General features: G+C 42.9%; 1 protein-coding gene across 1 annotated transcript in view; it reads left to right on the top strand.

The window, feature by feature from the left end:
• The window catches only part of LOC124594672, a 289,502-nt gene extending 273,356 nt beyond the window's left edge, over nucleotides 1-16,146 (top strand). The window contains exon 11 of the mRNA XM_047133040.1: nucleotides 15,964-16,146. Within this exon, the coding sequence (XP_046988996.1) occupies nucleotides 15,964-16,146 (183 nt within the window). The remainder of the gene's footprint in view (nucleotides 1-15,963) is intronic.
• The last annotated feature ends 3,480 nt before the right edge of the window (nucleotides 16,147-19,626 follow it).

Genomic DNA, 19,626 nt, shown 5'->3' with positions numbered 1-19,626 from the left:
CGAAGGCAGAATAAAGCAATGAATGGCATGTGTTTTTCGACTTCAAAAACGCACTCTTCTCTGTTGATACAACATTTCCGTTTCACACACTGCAAGAGTTCATCCCTCATTAAAGAAACAAACTCTTAAGTTATGCTTTTTAAGAGACAGTTCTAAATATTTCGAGGTGCGAACCAGTTTTACACAAGGAAATGATCTGTTCCCTGTTTTGTTCAGTTTTCTACTTGGAAAGGTGATCTGAGATTGGAAAGACGACTCAGAAACAACGGAGTTTCTACTGGTATAAGACAGCAAGAATTTTAGAGTTCAGTGTGTAGCTCTGACCGACCATACTGCGATAATGTCCGGAGAAATAGTAATGGCAACAAGAAAAAGTAACATTTTGGAAAGAATTGCAGAAAAGAATGTGCCATCAGAACCAGAAAAATATTGCAGATGTAAAAGACGGTTCAAATTTCCTGGCTACATGTTACAGGAAAATTAAAAGTGGCAATAAATTTTAATACCTTTCTGAGACAATACAGAAGAACGACTGTGTCGGAGAGACTAGTAAACTCAGGCAACGGAGACATAAATGGCATTTCAGTTGACTGAAGATGTGTACAATAACTGAGCTACTTCCTATACAGCTATATGTAACACTAATAGAAAAAAAGTTTTATACGGAGTCGAATGTTTCTATTTTACAGAGCTAGGAGAATTAGAAAACATGGGAAAGGAAGAGGGGAAAATCCTAAGAGGAATACCACGCACAATAAAACAAAATGACGAAAACCCTAACAGCACAAATGAAGAGCTGTACAAGAACGATGAACAACTAAATGCAGCGATGTGGCCACCTCACTCGAATAAACGATAACATGACATGGAAGAGTATTTTTGAACATGTCAACCACAAAAAGACTCCCTGGTGCAGGTGGCTCCAAGAAATCAGAAGTGATCTGAAAGAGATGAATGTTGAACAATACGAAATTCTGAACAGAGTTACGTTTCGAAAGAAGGTTGTAGATTCTTACCTTCAGTGAAAAATAAGAAACAAAACTGGAGCAAAATTGTCAGAAAATATAGCGTCGATGGAATGAAAAAATATTGGGAAATCGGAGGATGTCGAAATCGAGAAGAAGCAATCTGATTTAGAAAACGCGATTAATTCTAAGTTACAATCAAGCTCAATCAGCGGCAAGAAACCACACACGTAGGTACTCAGAGGACCCTTGCAAGGATTGTTTTCATTATTTTATTCGTGGAATGACAATGTTTCAAATGTTTCACCGGCTCTGAAACTGTGACAGTTTGTCTCCGTAATTGTTACTGTAGTCCGAAAATGTATGTTCAAGAGAAAACCAAGTCGATGCCCTCCTCTGTAATGGGGTGTTTTATCTAAAACATCTCTTCTAGAATTGGAAGCGTTTGTCGCTTAACGTAATGAGACACATATGCGCCAGATGATTCACGATGCAGATTTATTGTTTGCGGCCAATAGCGCATTGTGTGTAGAGCACGCTTAACCATTTTGATCAATATGGGACCGTTATGTTCAGAAAACAAACATAGACGTGTCTCTTATTCTACGCATTTCTGATTTCTTACAGCTGCTCTCACACGCCCATTTTTCATACCTTCGCTCCCCTTTCATTTGTGCGACTACCCAGTTGGAATAACGAGGCAACTGCATGAGCGCAAAAAAGGGAAGCTTGGTGAGCGCGAGAATTCACTTCAAACGGTGCTGAAGGTCTTCCTACGCAACAAATTCTTTCTCCTGCGCAGGAAAACGAATTACTTGCTGATTAAAATGGTACGTGAATCAAAGACGACGAAAAGAAATGTATTACACGGACAATATTTCAGTCGTCTAGGAAACAATGTGACTTCCTATCAAAGTTGACGGTAAGACGTAAAGTTATTAATTGTCTGTGTTGAAGGCTCGGATTCTCGGACTTCTTGAAACACAGCTGATCTTGTCGTGTTGAATGAAACCCAACCTCTAAGGTGACACTTCTGAGGCGCAGGAATTGCTTCTTGCAGGCCAGTGCCCGAGAGATAAAGAACAACGTCTCACAATGGGAACATTATTTTGTCGAAAACTGACGATCTGAGACGGTGGCTGTGTACAAAATGTAGGCTGATTCTTTCAAAGAAAAACACAACAACCAGCCAGTACCGATATTGCTGTTTACTTAAGTAAATATCGACGTAACCCGATTATGAAAACCAGGCGCATCTTCGGAGGATTGTTCGCAAGATACTGACCTGTTTGAAGATTGAATAAGCTATATACACATTGTTGTATATTCCCCTGGGATGGTGGTGCCCTAAAGTAAATAACTGTGATAGAAATGATCTATTTAAACGTGACTATCCTTCATAACTGTCGAACAGAATGTAAAGATATATTTAAGACTGATTAGTAGCAGTAGCTACGTCGAAAATTGTGTGTAATTTTGTTGAAATATTGTTGGCTTCTATTCACGGTATACTGTTGAGTACAATTAGCCCTTATATGATTTATGTGTAACCACATTGCGCAAAATACCACACACACATACCAAAATGATTTTGGCACACGTGAAATGTGCAAAAAGATCATCGATGTAACAATGCCCAATAAATTCATTCTTTGCGATATGACAGTACAATGTTCCGGCGTAAGGTCAAGCTCCTGAACGTCGACCAGGAACATTACAGCAGAGAGGGGTGTGAGAAGATTCCAGACAAAAGTACGCTGACGGACCCCTCTCTAGGACGACACCGTGACGGTAGCGCCATCTACTCGAAGAGGACTTAAGCGCCTCACTGCCTATCCGCGGCCCAGTTGAAATCTAGCCGACAGCAGTAACTTATGAACTTATGGACTTGTATTGGACTTGTATACACTGAAGGACATTGATTATTTGCATGTCGCCCATTGCTAGCGACATCACCATTGTAAAGTGTCATAATTACAAAAGTTAAGTACTGTCATTTATCCTACAATAATATAAGTCATTAAAACGAATTACTTGAATTGTTGTCTAGCAATCCGAGAAGTAGGTTTCCTAGGCGCCCTGTATAAGACGAGAGGGCGGAATAAATTAGAATCAGTAGACGTTACCTTTTGTGCTTTTAACAGTCAGTGAGCATTAATTACAATTAAGTCAACAGATGTAGCAACCGACTTTTTAAGAACGTTACTTAAACGATGTTACGTAAATATTGTGGTGCACACAGGGAATAATATAAGTGGTGAGAAATAGATAAATATTACGATAGTAGAAATTATATTAACATATGATGGCTAACTGAAAGATTAATGTAACAAGTGTATTGATGTGTGATTGAGAAGGATGCTTATTTTAGCGTAGTGTCTTTATTTAATAAATGACTGCACGCTGTTGTCGAAAAGAATAGTGTTTATTTATGTTCTAAAGATGAGTGACACGGCTGGTCCCGGCGGAGGTTCGAGTCCTCCCTCGGGCATGGGTGTGTGTGTTTGTACTTAGGATAATTTAGGCAAAGTACTGTGTAAGCTTAGGGACTGATGACCTTAGCAGTTAAGTCCCATAGGATTTCACACACATTTGAACATTTGAATTTGATGAGTGACATTCGTGGAAAGGCTGCATTGGCTAATTCTTTCTGTTCATGGAGTAGATGATGTGGTGATTCTCTTTTATGGACATATATTTCTGCCTCGTCGAGTAGATACGTAAACCTACCTCTTTCAGTATAATATTTCGAAGCGGCCTTCAGTACTTTCACTGAAAGAATCAACCTAAATTATTAATACATTCTGGAACGAAGTTTTTCGCGACGGCACCCATGTTTACATTGTTCTCCACATCTTTTTGCGTCTAAGTGGGATAAAAAATCGACTTCATTGGAATGTAGAACCAGACTGTAGTTGCTCTCGGTGACGGTGGAAAAAGCCAAAAAATTTTCATTCTAGCCAGACGCGTCATGAACAATCGAGAGCACCACAGCTTGCTACCGCAGTGGTCTGTGGCTGGTTCTCGGAGCAGAAGGTCCGGCAACGAGTGCGGCGCTCGCCCCACGTGTCGCTCAGGTTGCTGTGCGGTGTACAACATCGAGGCTTAATGCATCGTGGGACGGGCTCCCCTGTGTTTGCAGAATACCTCCTGTCTTAAGCCGACAGCCGATAAAACCACAGAAACGTTACAGGAAGACGGTTAGTGTAAGCAGGCTCTACTCCAACAAAAGGTAAAAAGAAATCCCATTCATCCGTGGAGAATATGCTTCAGGAAAACAATAATTGCAAGGATGTTGTTTAGACAGGCTCGGTGAGGCTTAGGGGTGAGCATGCAGGATAGTTAATTTCCAAGAAAGAGCCGAAAGATTACTTAATCATGTCAGCAGACTTCCTCCATGGTTCGGGATATGTGGGTCCCACCCAGGGAAGACGTCATTGTCTGAAGGCCGAAACGGTCGACTTACACTAAGTTATCAAAAGTATTCGGACACCTGTCTGAGAATGACTAACAAATTCGTAGAACCCTCCAAAGGTAATACTGGAATTCAATATGGTGTTGGCCCACCCTTAGCCTTGATGACACCTTCCACTCACGTTCAATCAGGTGCTGGAAGGTTTCTTGGGGAGTTGCAGCCCATTCTTCTCGGAGTGCTACACAGAGGAGAGGTATCGATGTCGGTCGGTGATGCCTGGTACGAAGTCAACGTTCCAAAATATCCCACAGGTGTTCTAGAGGATTCAGGTCTGGACTTTGTGCGGTCCAGTCCATTACAGGGATGTTATTGTAGTGTAACCACTCCGCTATAGGCCGTGCATTGTAAACAGGTACTCGATCGTATTGAAAGATACAGTCGCCATCTCCGAATTGCTCTTCAATAGTGGGAAGCAAAAAGGTGCTTAAAACATCAATGTAGGCCTGTGCAGGAGAGTGCCACGCAAAACAGCAAGGGGAGCAAGCCCCCTCCATGAAGAACACTACCACACCGTAACACCACGACCTCCAAATTTCACTGTTGGCACTACACACGCTGGCAGATGACGTCCACTGGACATTCGCAATATCCACAACCTGCCATCGGATCGCCACAGTGTGTACCGTAATTCGTCACTCCACATATAGTCTTTCCACTATTCAATCGTCCATTGTTTACGCTCCTTACACCAAGCGAGGCGTCATTTTGCAATTATCTGCGTCATGTGTGACTTATAAGCAGCCGCACGACCAGGAAATTCAAGTTTTCTCACCTCCCGCCTAACTCTCATAATACTTGCAGTGGATCCTAATGCAGCTTGAAATTCCAGTGTAATGGTCTGCATATATATCTGCCTATTACGCTTTATGACCCTCTTTAACTGTCGACTGTCTCTGTCAGTGAACAGACGAGGTCGGCATGTAAGCGTTTGTGGCGTACGTGTCCCTTCACGTTTCCACGTCACTATCACATCGGAAACAATGGACCTATGGATGTTTAGAAGTGTGGACATCTCGTGTGCAGACGTATGACGTGGTCAGGTAATCTGGTGTTACTTGTATCACCTGACCACGATCGAAGTCCGTGAGCTCCACGGAACGCCTTATTCTGCTCTCTCACGATGCGATGTCTAATGACTACTCAGGTCGCCGATATGGACTACCTGGCAGTAGGTGGCAGCACAATGCACCTAACATGAATAACTTATGTTTTTGGGGGCGTTCAGATGCTTTTGATCACATAGTCTAGGTAGGGAAACTGGAGGACGTAACAAGCGGCCGTAGCAGATAGCGTCTTCGTCCCGGAATCGACACTTTGCACCCGTCTGACAGGGCGTCACGTGATTTCTTCCCGCACACCCATTGGTCGAGAACTGCCGGAAGAAGTCGCTAAGCGTTCGACCGGTAGTAGTCCTCGTCGTGAGTACTACGCTCAGACCAGCGACACAGGCTGGCACCGAGATGCGGAATTTGTCTTTTGCCCGAGTGATGACAGCCCGAAACGAGTAAAGGCTTCACTTTCAGAAAGTTCTAGACAAACTATCCCTAATTTCCTTGAGACACTGACCATTGGTACAGTGTCGTCTTATTTACAATATATGTGCATACAGTACAATAATGGTGTGCTTTTAAACTAAATGTTGCATGATGTAAAGGCAGGCACCGGTACTCAGAACTCACACAAATGTGAAGTCGGTTGTTTCAATGACACGTGTGCGTTTTCCTAGTGTTTATACGTATTTACTGTCAATTCCAGTGAGTGGACAAGTTACATTTCCCCGTTGGCCGACACTCTGTGCTAGTGCAGGAAAGTCAACGTCACATTTGTGTTGCGTTTTCAATAACGTTATGTTTTTAAATGGATGGTTAACTACCGTACGTTTTTGAGTAGATGTTAAGAAAAGCAAGTGGATTACAGAACAAAAAAATTGGGTGCTGTTCTATAATGATGTACTGCTGCTCAAATTTTCTAATGAACAAAACTGCAAGAAAGGGGATCATGTTGATTATTGTCTCCCCATCAGTTAAAAATTATTTGCTCGATACACTTTTTATTTCGCTTCTGGTCAAAACCAGTTTTCGATTTTTGTTTTTGATGATGTTGCTTGTATTAAATAGGACCTTACGGTGTCATCCACATCGGCATCTACATCTACATAAATACTCCCCACGCCACCAACGGTGCATGGCGGAGGGTAAAACATACTTTTCTATGGGTCACCATTAAGGTGTAAACAGCTGATTACAGACGGTGCTTATCTATTTATTCTTTTCAGACACTACAGACATAAATGACATACAATTCAGCGACTATGTTAATTCTGACTCAATTTTAATGCGTTCTTTGAAATATGTAAATGGCGATAGCGTGAGGATACACATAATTTTCTAGTTCTAAGCACAACAGTTTTAAACAACGGGCTTTGTCGAACTAATTTCAATAATCATATTTGAATTTAAAGTGTCATATTGAAGCTCACGAGCAGCATCTGAAGTCATCACCCGCTACAAGTGAACAGGTATACAGTAGCGTATCGTCGTATAAGTTGGGGAGATGGTCTTAGAACTTGTTGAGGTGATGACTGAGATGCGGTTCTCAACAACAAGAATGAAAAAACTGTATCTGTAGCGACATTCAGTGTAGAGGACGGTTTTGAAGTGCTTCGCCGAATGAATTTTTTGGCGCTAGGATTAACCGTATTCCATGCCAAATCCACTGTGGTTTTCGAAAAATTCTCATAGACTTCCCAAACAAAAAGCTTATCTTCAGTTTAGGATTTTTTTAATAACATTTGCTACACCGGAGTGTTATGAAGAAATAATCTGTGTTGGAATCAACTGTGAGACAGATCCACCCTTAAGAATCAACGTTGTATTAAATGTGCCTAATGGACTAAGTTAACGCTTTGGCAGGTTGCGTCCACAGCAATGAAACTTAAGTTGGGGTGTGCGCAAGTTATTATTGAAAAACACTAATCATGTCGGAGAATTTTCTAGCTACAAGAATCAAAACCATTTTTTGAATTAACTCTGAATTTATTACATAAATTTAAGTCTACAAAAAAGGAAAAAGCGCATCATAAAATTACTACATGCACAATAAGAATTGACTACACTGAAACTGACACTGGGCAAACACGGATTGAAAAGTTGATTGGTGGCAAATTAGAATTTTCTAAATACCATAACCCTCTCCTAATGAATTTACCTCAAACTGCCTACGCATCAATAACAGTTATTTTATGGATTTAAAGGGAAACTAGAGTTATCTACAATAATGTAACTGTACTGTCGAAAGTGGGAAGGCTAATTAAAATGATACTGAATCCCTAAGTTCCCTTCACTCTATCTTTCCGGTGCTGCAAGTTACTCTCACCATAATGGTTCATGTAGAGTGAGCAGGCCGCTGATGGCGTTTCTGGCTGCCAGCAAGCGTCCACCTACAAGTGCTCTGCTGCGAACTCGAATGTCACTCTGTCAGACTCCGCCACAGTGGAGAGCTGCTTTTGAAGTCGGCCATCCCAGTTGAAATTCTGCGACCTGTGGCTAGAAAAGCTCCTCCACCAGTCGTCAAGAAGTAAATTTCCTGCACCAATGGCATTATTTCGTTGTTGCTAACAATCTCCCACAAGAAACTCGCAACAAACGTTAAATCAAATAAGCCCGCTTTCCGTCCCTCCGTTCTCGAAAAAAATCTGTTGAAACGTCTAATCATACTGACATCAACTGACAGCCACCAAACAGTGGTCTTGTTCAGCTGCTAGCAGCTAGCAAAGTTTCCTCTAGGTGTGAGAAGAGAATTAAGAGAAAAAAATAACTTCGTTTTCAGGCAACAGCCTCCCATACATACACTACTGGCCATTAAAATTGCTACACATAGAAGAAATGCAGAAGATAAACAGGTATTCATTGGACAAATATATGACACTAGAACTGACATGTGATTAAATTTTCACGCAATTGGTGCATAGATCCTGAGAAATCAGTACCCAGAACAATCACCTCTGCCCGTAATAACTGCCTTGATACGCCTGGGCATTGAGTCAAACAGAACTTGGGTGGCGTGTACAGGTACAGCTGCCCATGCAGTTTCAACACGATACCACAGTTAATCAAGAGTAGTGACTGGCGTATTGTGACGAGCCAGTTGCTCGGCCACCAGTGACCAGACTTTTTCAATTGCTGAGAGATCTGGAGAATGTCCTGGCCAGGGCAGCATTCAAACATTTTCTGTATCCAGAAAGGCCCGTACAGGACCTGCAACATGCGATCGTGCATTATACTGCTGAAATATAGGGTTTCGCAGGGATCGAATGAATGGTAGAGCCACGGATCGTAACACATCTGAAATGTAACGTCCACTGTTCAAAGTGCCGTCAATGCGAACAAGAGGTGACCGAGACGTGTAACGAATGGCACCCCATACCATCACGCCGGCTGATACGCCAGTATGGCGATGACGAATACACGCTTCCAATGTGCGTTCACCGCGATGTCGCCAAACACGGATGGAACCATCATGATGCTGTAAACAGAACCTCCGAAAAAATGACGTTTTGCCATTCTTGCACCCACGTTCATCGTTGAGTACACCACCACAGGCGCTCCTGTCTGTGATGCAGCGTCAAGGGTAACCGCAGCCGTGGTCTCCGAGGTGATGGTCCATGCTGCTGCAAACATCGTCGAACTGATCGTGTAGATGGTTGTTGTGAAGTGTTGGCAGAAGAGCCAACACCGTGTTGCTAGAGGAGGCCGAAATGCACGCTTTTAAGCTCACGCATATTGGCGTGAGGTCTGGAACATTACAAGGAAATGAGAACTTAGAAAAACGGACGCAGTTGCTGTAATACCTAACTTTAAACGATAATTGTAGAAAATTGCTCTTGATAAATTAATATAATCTCAATATAACTGGTAATGGCGCCTTGCTAGGTCGTAGCAAATGGCGTAGCTGAATGCTATGCTAACTATCGTCTCGGCAAATGAGAGCGTATTTGTCAGTGTAACATCGCTAGCAAAGTCGGCAGTACAACTGGGGCGATTGCTAGGACGTCTCACTAGACCTGCCGTGTGGTGGCGCTCGGTCTGCAATCACTGACAGTGGCGACACGCGGGTCCGACGTATACTAATGGACCGCGGCCGATTTAAAGGCTACCACCTAGCAAGTGTTGTGTCTGGCGGTGACACTACATGTTGTCTTGCAAACGTCCCCATCTGTTGACTCAGGGATCGAGACGTGGCTGCACCATCCATTACACCCATGAGGATAAGATGCCTGTCATCTTGGCTGCTAGTAATACGAGACCATTGGGATCCAGCACGGCGTTCCGTATTATCCTCCTTAACCCACCGATTCCATATTATGCTAACAGTCATTGGATCTCAATCAACGCGAGCAGCAATGTCGCGATACGATAAACCGCAATCGCCATAGGCTACAATCCGAGCTTTATCAAACGTGATGGTACTCATTTCTCCTCCTTACACAAGGCATCACAACAACGTTTCACCAGGCAACGCCGGTCAACTGCTGTTTGTGTATGAGAAATTGGTTGGAAAACTCCCTCATGGCAGCACGTTGTAGGTGTCGCCATCGGCGCCAGCCTTGTGTGAATGCTCTGAAAAGCTAATCATTTGCATATAGAGCATCTTCTTCCTGTCGGTTAAATTTCGCGTCTGTAGCACGTCATCTTCGTCGTGTAGCAAGCAATTTTAATGTCCAGTAATATATATATATATATATATATATATATATATATATATATATATATAGAGAGAGAGAGAGAGAGAGAGAGAGAGAGAGAGAGAGAGAGAGATAGAATCCTGTTTCCTTGTATTTTTGGATGGCTAAAAAGAGTCCATTTGACATATTGTTTCTTGGACATAGGCATGACTGCCGTCCCTCGCCTCTTGGATTTACTTACTACAGAACCAAAGCTTTCGGGATATCTCTCTGTAACAGGACGCAGTCCATAAAAGCGCAGTCTCCCGGCTGGACTTCTCCTTTCTGTGTGTCTGACGTCTTGGCTCGCATTGCTCCAGAGTCACTGGTACGGCCACGATAGCACCGCAGAGCCTACGACTGGTCCTTCTCTCTCATTTGGATAATGTGTGGGAACCCAGCTGCCTATACTTGTGTCAGCCATCCGCCAGTTCTCAGAACACCTTGTCCTTCATCCGCACGGCTTCCGTTCTGCTTGCGTTCCACTTTGAGTGTTCTGTCCCACGGAGTATGCCACAGCTTGAAAGTTCAACTAAAGAAATAATGATAACAGCGCCCACAAGGTTAGTTGTAGTATAGTATTTTCCAACACGAAAAATGTGTTTGTACAATATGAACAGGTTTAAATAAGTTCAATCGAATATATACATCAAAATTAATGAAAAATGACGAGAGAAAACGCGTTGACACACTCCACATTCTTTGGACAATCGTGTATGCCTTCTGTCTTATGAGAAACCTTCTGCATATTCTGACATCATGGCCTTTTTCCATTCATTAAATATATTCCATTCTAGTTTATTATAAATTTACATATTTGCTTTTCGAATGTAAGCGACTGATATGTGCACTGAAGAACCAAAGAAAGTGGTGTACTTGCGAGCACACAGAAGTGCCGCAACACGACGTGACATGGACTCGAATAATGGCTAAAGTAGTGCTGGAGACAAATGACACCATAATACTAAACGGCTGTTCACAAATCAGTAGTAGCGCGAGGTTGTGGAGATCTCTTCTGAACAGCACGTTACAAGACATCCCAGATATGCTCAATAATGTTCATGTTTGGGAAGTTTGGTGAACATCGAGAGTGTTTTAACTCGGAAGAGAGCTCCTGGAGCCACTCTGTAGCAATTCTGGACGTGTGGGCTGTGGCACTGTCCTGCTGGAAGTGTTCAAATCCGTCAGAATGCACAATGGACGTGAATGCATTCAGGTGATCAGACGGAATGCTTACGTACGTGTCACCTGTCGCATTCGCGTCTAGACGTTCCAGGCGTCCCCTTTCGCTCCAACTGCACACACCCCACACCATTACTCAGCCTCCACCAGCCTGAACACTTCCCTGCTGACATGCAGGATCCACGGATTCATGAGGTTGTCTCCATGCCCGTACACGTCCGTCCTCTCGATACAATTTGAAACGACACTCGTCCGACCAGGCATCACGTTTCCAGTCATCAACAGTCCAATGTCGGTGTTGATGGGTCCAGGCGAGGCGTAAAGCTTTGTGTCGTGCAATCATCATGGGTACACGAGTGGGCCATCGGGTCCGAAAGTCCTTATCGATGATTTGTGTTGAATGGTTCGCACCTTGACACTTGTTGATGGCCCAGCATTGAAATCTGCAGCAATTTGTGGAAGGGTTGCACTTCTGTCACGTTGAACGATTCTCTACAGTCATCGTTGGTCCCGTTCTTGCAGGATCTTTTTCCGGCCGCAGTGATGTTGGAGATTTCATGTTTTACAATATTCCTGATATCCGCAGTACACTAGTGAAATGGTCGTACTGGAAGATCCGCATTTCGACGCAATCTTGAAGATGCTGTGTCCCATGGCTCATGCGCCGATTATAACATGAGGTTCAAACTCACTTAAATCTTGATACCCTGTCACTGTAGCAGCAGTAACCGATCTAACAACTGCGCCCGACGGTTGTTTTCTTATACAGACGTTGCCGACCGAAGCACCGTATTCTGCCTGTTGATTGCGCATGCCTATACCAGTTACTTTGGTGCTTCAGTGTATATACGTAGAGGAATATATAGGTAACTGTCAGCCGCTACGTTATTGGGAATCAACCACACAACCACAACAACAACAACAACAACACGCAACCCTAATGTCGCTAAAAAAAAAGGTAAGTGTCTGATAACTGACTCAAATCATTACTTAGAAGAGCATTTTGCCTGTCAGAAACCTTGTGTCAGACTACACACATGATAATGATTCTCTCAACCAAAGACTTTTCACATGTTGTGGGGGAGGGGGTGAGCGGAGGTTGATGGGGTGGATTGGAAAGGGATAATTTCACAGTTTACACTAACAGACGCACAAGGGGCTCTAGAAAGAAGTGATTAATGCCTTTGGTCATGCCACAGTGAACTTCATCCGAAATTGTCTGGTAACTTACAATACAGTCAAATGAATCAAGAAAGCATTCAAACCGAATTTACATGAATGTGTTCGAAAACTACGATGATATTCCAAAACATTTTGGTCGCCTACTTCACAGCATATTGATCCAGTTTCGGAACGCACCGTAGAAGCGAGTCTACGTGCCGTGTATTGGACGGCTCCTTGGCTGTTTTCTTGAGATTTGTGGTAGCAGACGTCTACGTACAAGTCACGCAATTCTCGTGCAGGCCAGTGATTTGTTTGCGTGGAGTTGCCGCCTGAGAGCGTCTAACATGTGTTCCGCCAGGTTCAGATCAGGCGAATTTTGTATTTTGCTCTTCAGACCACGCTGGCACTATTCTAGCCTTTTCACAAGGGTAGCTATCCTGCTGGAAGTTACACCACCACAAGAAAGACATCGAGAATGAACGGGTACAGGTAGTCTGCAGTAATTTTCCCGCAGTCCACAGCTGTCAGGATTACTTTCATTACTATAAAAACTCGCGCGGATGTTCAGATGAATGTCCTCCGTAGAATAATACTGGCCCCACTGTGCATGTTCCTAGCTGCCGTTCAATGAGTGGTACGTGTCTTCACTTATCCGTCGATCTAGTGGTCACAAGAAGCATGACTCCTTTCCATCTACTGTCAAATATCGTCGATGCTGTGGCCAGTACAATCGTAATTGACGATTCCCTTGCCTCAGCATGGGGACAAGTATGCGTCGTCTGGTGTCGAGACGCATGCCGAGCAATGTGCGCTGGACTGTGTGCTCTGCGTGCTGCCTGCATCAGCATCACACGCCATCGTGAGATCTGAGACAGGTCGCAACCTATCCCATTTTACACAGAGGTCGAGCCTCTTAACTCTGCGTTCTATGGCGAGGTATGTACGTCCAACACCTAGTCTTCTCGTGATTTCACCAACTGCTTTCCATAGGTGCTCACGACAGTAATACAGTAACAGCCGACCAGTTTCGCTGTTTCCGAGACGCTCCTTCCCAGGCGTCCTCTGTCAAAGTCCCTTATGTCAGTGGATTTCCTCATTACCACCCGTTTCATCGTTATAACGTTATTCGGCTCTGCTCCGCTCAAATATTTTCCTAAACGCTTCGCGCGCTCGCTACACAACCAGCAGGAATACACACACACGGTGGATAGTGACCACAATGTTTTGGCTCAATAGTGAAATTCGTTTGATTTACTTGTGTGTCGTTGATACAGGGTAACAGTAAAATCGTCATAACTTCTGAACGGTTTGCCTTAGGATGTTCAAACTACAAGGTTGGCCCCGGGGCATAATGGGAAGTGTATGGTTTCGTTTTGCTACGAAACCCAGTTTCATTTGGATAGGTTCGTCAAGAAGTAAATTTGATGCATTTGGGGGACTAGAATCCGCATTTCGCCATCGAGAAGTCTCTTCATCCTCAACAGGCTCACTATGTCGTGTGCAGTGTCCAGTCACGGAATAATGGATGAGATACTCCTTGATGGAGCGGTGACTGCCGAACAGTACGTGAAGGTTTTGGAAGATGATTTCATCTCTACTATCCAAAGTGACAAGACATGGTTCATGCTCGACCCATCGAAGCAGAAGAGAGTTTGGTGTCATGGAGGAGTGCTTTCGCGAACGTATTCTGGCTCTGGGTCAACCCGAAGCCTCTAGCATGGACGTTGACCACCATATTCTCCAGATCTGAACACGTACTACTCCTTTCTGTGGGACTACATCAAGGACAGGAAGTACAGCAATAATCCCAAAAACCATTGCTGAGCTGGAAAGAGCCATTCAGGAGGTCATCGACACCATCTATACTCCAACACTTCTGCGGGTGATGCAGAATTTCCTGTTCGTCTGTCCCACATCATCGCCAAAAATGGCAGGCCTATCGAACGAGTCATAACCTAAATCTGAATAATTGTAGTGACGTATACATGTTGAACCAAGAGCGTGCACGACGTTGTTTGTGACTAATTTACGTTTTTTTTTTTTCATACAGTTCAATAGCTGTCTCCATGTGGGAATGACATACAAATGTCTCTGTATGCCTGTCTTTATACTGGTGGTTACGGGACCTCTGCTGTTCAGTAGAGGACGTCGAATCAAAACACCTTTCAGCCGTCTAAATTTGCAGTTGTTATTTTGTTTGAGCAATCAGTTTCAGCGCTACGTTGTGCCATGTTCAGGTCCGCTGAACGACTTGAGTCGGCAAGTGATGATAGAAGGGATCGCTGTGTCAAGAAGCTACGGAAGCCAGTTACTGAACGCTGGCCGCTATTTTGATCGGACCACAGATGGGAATGTGCCTACAAGTCGATAAGGGGGCCTGAAGGTGGCGTAATGTAGCGCCAAAACCGATTGCTCAAATACAATAACAACTGGAAATTTAGACGGCTGGAAAGTGTCTCGATGCGACATTCTGGTATACAGTTGAGTCGCTCTTTACTACAAAGTAAAAGTGGGACTTTTCAAGTGACAGTGTGTGTGACTGTGTTGATACCCAAACAATGAGCCACATTGTGAATGAATGTGCACTCAGACGCTTCCCTGGTGGCATTGAGAAGCTCCATCAAGCATCCTACGAGGTACTCCGCTGGATCGAGTGTACCAACATCCGAGTGTAGTCTGAGCCGTTTTAAAACTTGTGTACTGTACACAATTTCGCATGTTCATTTTTATATATATTTCTTTGTTTTACTGAACTGTGTATTACTGTAATTGATGCATATGATAATAATAGTAATAACTACATAGCAATTATGTAGCACACAAATCAAATGCCCTTTAGTCGGAACTAATGTGATCAAAACGTTTCCATCTGAAGACCACACCAACTCCTTGCCTACGCGTTGCCGCCTATATACACGCATCGGTGTCTTGCTGGCTTATATATATACACTCAGGTGACAAAAGTCATGGGATAGAGATATGCACATATACAGATGGCGGTAGTACCGTACGCACAAGGGGAGCAGTAGATTGGCGGATCTGTCATCTGTACTCAGGTGATTCACGTGAACATTTTGTGTCCCGCCTGGAATGCGGCGCGTGTGTTGGAGTAGGAGCAAGGAAAATACTTCGGTACTGCACGTAAGCCTGAATATATACACAGAGGCATACATAACTTGTATAGAGGTGCGAAGCTGCAGCGAAGTGTCCCGGGCGTCTGCTCTTCATCAAATGAACAGAATCTGTCGCAGAGCTCTCCCGCTCCGGCCAGAGTGCGCTGTCGTCGGTGTCTCATAGTGACAACTTGAGAAACTGTGCCGTGGCTTCTTGTTATCGATACCACATCCCTCCTGCCGGAAACGACGCCCCGTCGTTGAGTACGGCTTCCGACCCAGGGGCGCCGCAGCTGAGGGGGTGGACAGCAGAACTTCTCGCAACGCCAAATTGCTCGCGAGGGGACGAGGATAACGCCCAATGGAAAACCTGCCCAGGCCACGCGCCGCTACTGGGGATGCTCGAAGGAGGAGGTGGAGCAGCGACCTCCATGGGCGATGGCGGCGGTGGTGGCGGTGGCGGCGGTGGGGGCGGCGTCACGGCAGCCTCAGCGTCCATCGGTTATGGTGAAACGTCCCCTTTGAACAATTATACACGACTGTCCTTAAACTGACACACAATATTTTGTTAGCGCAACGCAATCTGACTTTCAAAATTCCCTACAAACTAATGGCCCTGACTAACATTAAACTATACCTTTCACAAATCACTTACCTCACAAAAATCTTCGCTGCTCAAGCTACTGCAATACAGCGAGCGCCACTACTGCCAGCTGAATAAAAGATTCGAACTATGGAAGGCACTAACTACTGATAGGGATAGTTAGCAAATGAAAGATATTAATAGAGAACAAACAATGTATTTACCTTGATATCATCATATATAAATATAGCAGTTCATGACAAATTTCAAAACTCCGCCATCTCTCTCCCCACATCCACCACTGCTGGCGGCTCACCTCCAACTGCGCAACGCTACGCGCTGTTCACAGCCAGCTGCCTAACACTACAATGGCGAGTATTACAACAATGCAAAGCAGCCACAGACTGCACACAGCACAGCCAGTGATTTTCATACAGAGGTGGCGTTACCAATAAAAAAACCTAAACAGCCTACTTACATAGCCCCCATGCTCCCCACAAAAAATTTTACAAATTTTTTTGGGCACTGGCCAATACATATTTGTTAAAATTTTTTTCACAATTACAATAACAAAGAAATCAAAGGCACACACTTATTGATACAATGTTGGTCAAAAGCTAAAATTGTCTCACAGTCCATAAAGACAGTCCTAATCGTACATAACAGGAGAATAGCAGTGTTTTTCTCAAAGTCTGAGCAGTAAAAGAAAATGCACACGGAAGTAGTGGATTTCCATGCAGTCTTGAAGAAGTAGTGTTGTCCTTCCAATGGAAAGACAGTGCTGACTCTCGACATGCAGACAGGTAATGGGCCACAACAGAGCAAACCCACAGCAGAGTCAGTCGAAATTTTGAAGAGTATTGGTAGGTAGGTCATCACAGAGCAGACCCACTGTAGTCCTGGTAGAGATTACGGTATTGGTGGGCCACCAGAGGTGCAGACCCACTGCAGTCCTTGTAGAAATAATGGCATGGTGGGTCATCATAGATGCAGACCCACTGTAGTCCTTGTAGAGATAATGGTACTGGTGGGTCATCAAAGATGCAGACCCACTGTAGTCCTTGGAGAGATAGCCAGCAGCCATCTGTTGTGACTGTGCAGGTGCACAATCACCGTTGAAGAGTCTTGCGGATAATATAGCAAGTCCATAAACCACCACTTGTGCACTCACAAAGTTTTTGAAATTGTCCTTAGAACCAGCAATGCTGTTATCCAGTCCCTTGCTGAATCATTAACACACGTGCAAACACTATCAGTCCCTACTTCTCACATATTGTCCATATACTATGACCAACAGAAACGTGTGCAGTGAAATGTAACTAACAAGTTAATAATATCATGAACTGGTGACAATTACAATTTTATAACATAAGAATACAATAACAAAGGTACAAAACACATCATTAAAAACATAATAATACAGATAACGTTTGTAGTAATAGGGGCTTTACAAAAGAATAGAAATAAACATATACATCAGTGTTACAGGAATTATGACATAAGTAAATACATAAAAGATCAGAATAACTTTTGAAACATCAACTTTACACATGAGCATTAAAACAAAACAGAATTAATAATGTCTAACATCTTTACAAAGTAAATAACATATTATTAACGCAAATTATATTTGAGGATAACAGTATTCCTCATCATAGTTCATGTAGCTGAGTATGAGAAAAATTCTACAACGAAAGTCTGATGAGGTAAACATATAAAGACAGGAAGAACATATATACACAAGGGTACCCAAACACATAGTGGGATAACACAAAAGGAAAGGACAGGGTTTGTTTCATTGCAGTATTTTGCAAACAAAACTTTCTTTGCTTCTTGGAGATCTCCCTTCATTCATCATTATTCCCAAAAGTCCTATCTAAGCCTGCCTTCTGTATTTCGTTCACATCCTCTGTCAAAAATAGTTTTTCTCTCTGCTTTCTGTATTCTGTTCACATCCTCTGTCAATAATAGTTTTTCTCCACTGTACAGTATCCTTTTTATTTTGCCAGACCATTTTCTGATAGCTTCTCAATGCATTTCTTATAAATTTATAATAGTTAGTTTCTTATATAGTCTCCTCTTAAGCTAACTTAAATCTACTGAGCTCAGATACTAAACTAAGGGACGAGGCAATGCAGCAGCACATAACAAATTAACACAAACAGTAATGCAAAAAAAATGGAAAATTGCAAAGCAAGCTACAGTAAATATAAATTACCAAGCAATGCAACATTACAACTAACATGAGCCAATGTACAGTAGCAAGAAAAATAAGTCAGTAGTAAAATTAGCTTAACAGAGTAACACAATTTAAAATTCAGTAGCACTATGCCTGGCAAACAGCAGCAGCAAATATAAAAAATATAAAACTTATATCTATACATGACAAAGCTCAAGCAGAAAAATATTACAGTAAAAACAACAATGCAGATAAGGGAAATGTATATTCACATCTTAATATCTATGTAATTAAAGTGGTGCACCACAACAACTGATTGTAAAAAGAAATATTACCATGTACTTGAAAAGAAAATTATGTGTTACTGTTACTAGTTCCTTCTTATTGTTCTTTCCTTTCCAAGTGCTCCTTTTTTAAAGAATGTGGATCATAAAATAATTATTTAATAGATCTGTTGACAGAAAGTGTTCACATTAGCAAATGCATTTCATTTTATAAAAGCAATGCTGCAACACAGCTGGAAACCAGATAACAAATGAAATAAGCAACTATGAAAAGCAAAGCATAAAAATATCATTCAGTAGTCATGTGACATTTCGTAAGTTAGTAGAAATTCTCTCAACTCTCATAGAAAGACGCTTGTCATAATCAGGTGTGCAGATGTACGAATATTTCCCATCAATTCATAAGCATTCCAGTAATTAGCACAAAGTACGAGTAATCATATGTTTTCAAGGTAATGAGCGTGTAATATTTGCGATGCTTTCTACAAAGGAATGTCAATAGCAAGGTTAATGGAAGTAATGAGGGTGTCGCATTTGCAATATTTTCTCTAAAGGAATGCCAATGGCGAGGATAAAGGCCTGCCTTTTTTCTTTTTTTTTCTACCTGTGCTTCCGGAAAGGCACACCCTAATGGCTTGTTCTCCAGGTGTTTGACACAGCTGCGTGCCCACGACGCATTACGTGCAGGTGGTCACTTAACTTTCTTACAGAAATATTTACGACACCAGTTTCCGCTACAGTGACAGTCTCACACAAAAATATTTCACAGGTCAAGAATTAGCATTGCAAATCTGTAGAAAGAAAATCCTATGAACATAACGTTGTCCAAAAAATTTTCACCGGCATTGTGATACATTCACGCATTTACACACATTTCATAACTCTTAAAGTACGATTCTTGGTTTCCAACATCCTTTTTCACAAGTCAAGAGTCCCTACCCACTATTCATTACTCCTTA

This window comes from Schistocerca americana, chromosome 2 (assembly GCF_021461395.2).
Source record: "Schistocerca americana isolate TAMUIC-IGC-003095 chromosome 2, iqSchAmer2.1, whole genome shotgun sequence".
In the NCBI taxonomy this organism is placed as follows: domain Eukaryota; kingdom Metazoa; phylum Arthropoda; class Insecta; order Orthoptera; family Acrididae; genus Schistocerca; species Schistocerca americana.
This window is presented reverse-complemented; position numbering and strand designations above follow the sequence as displayed.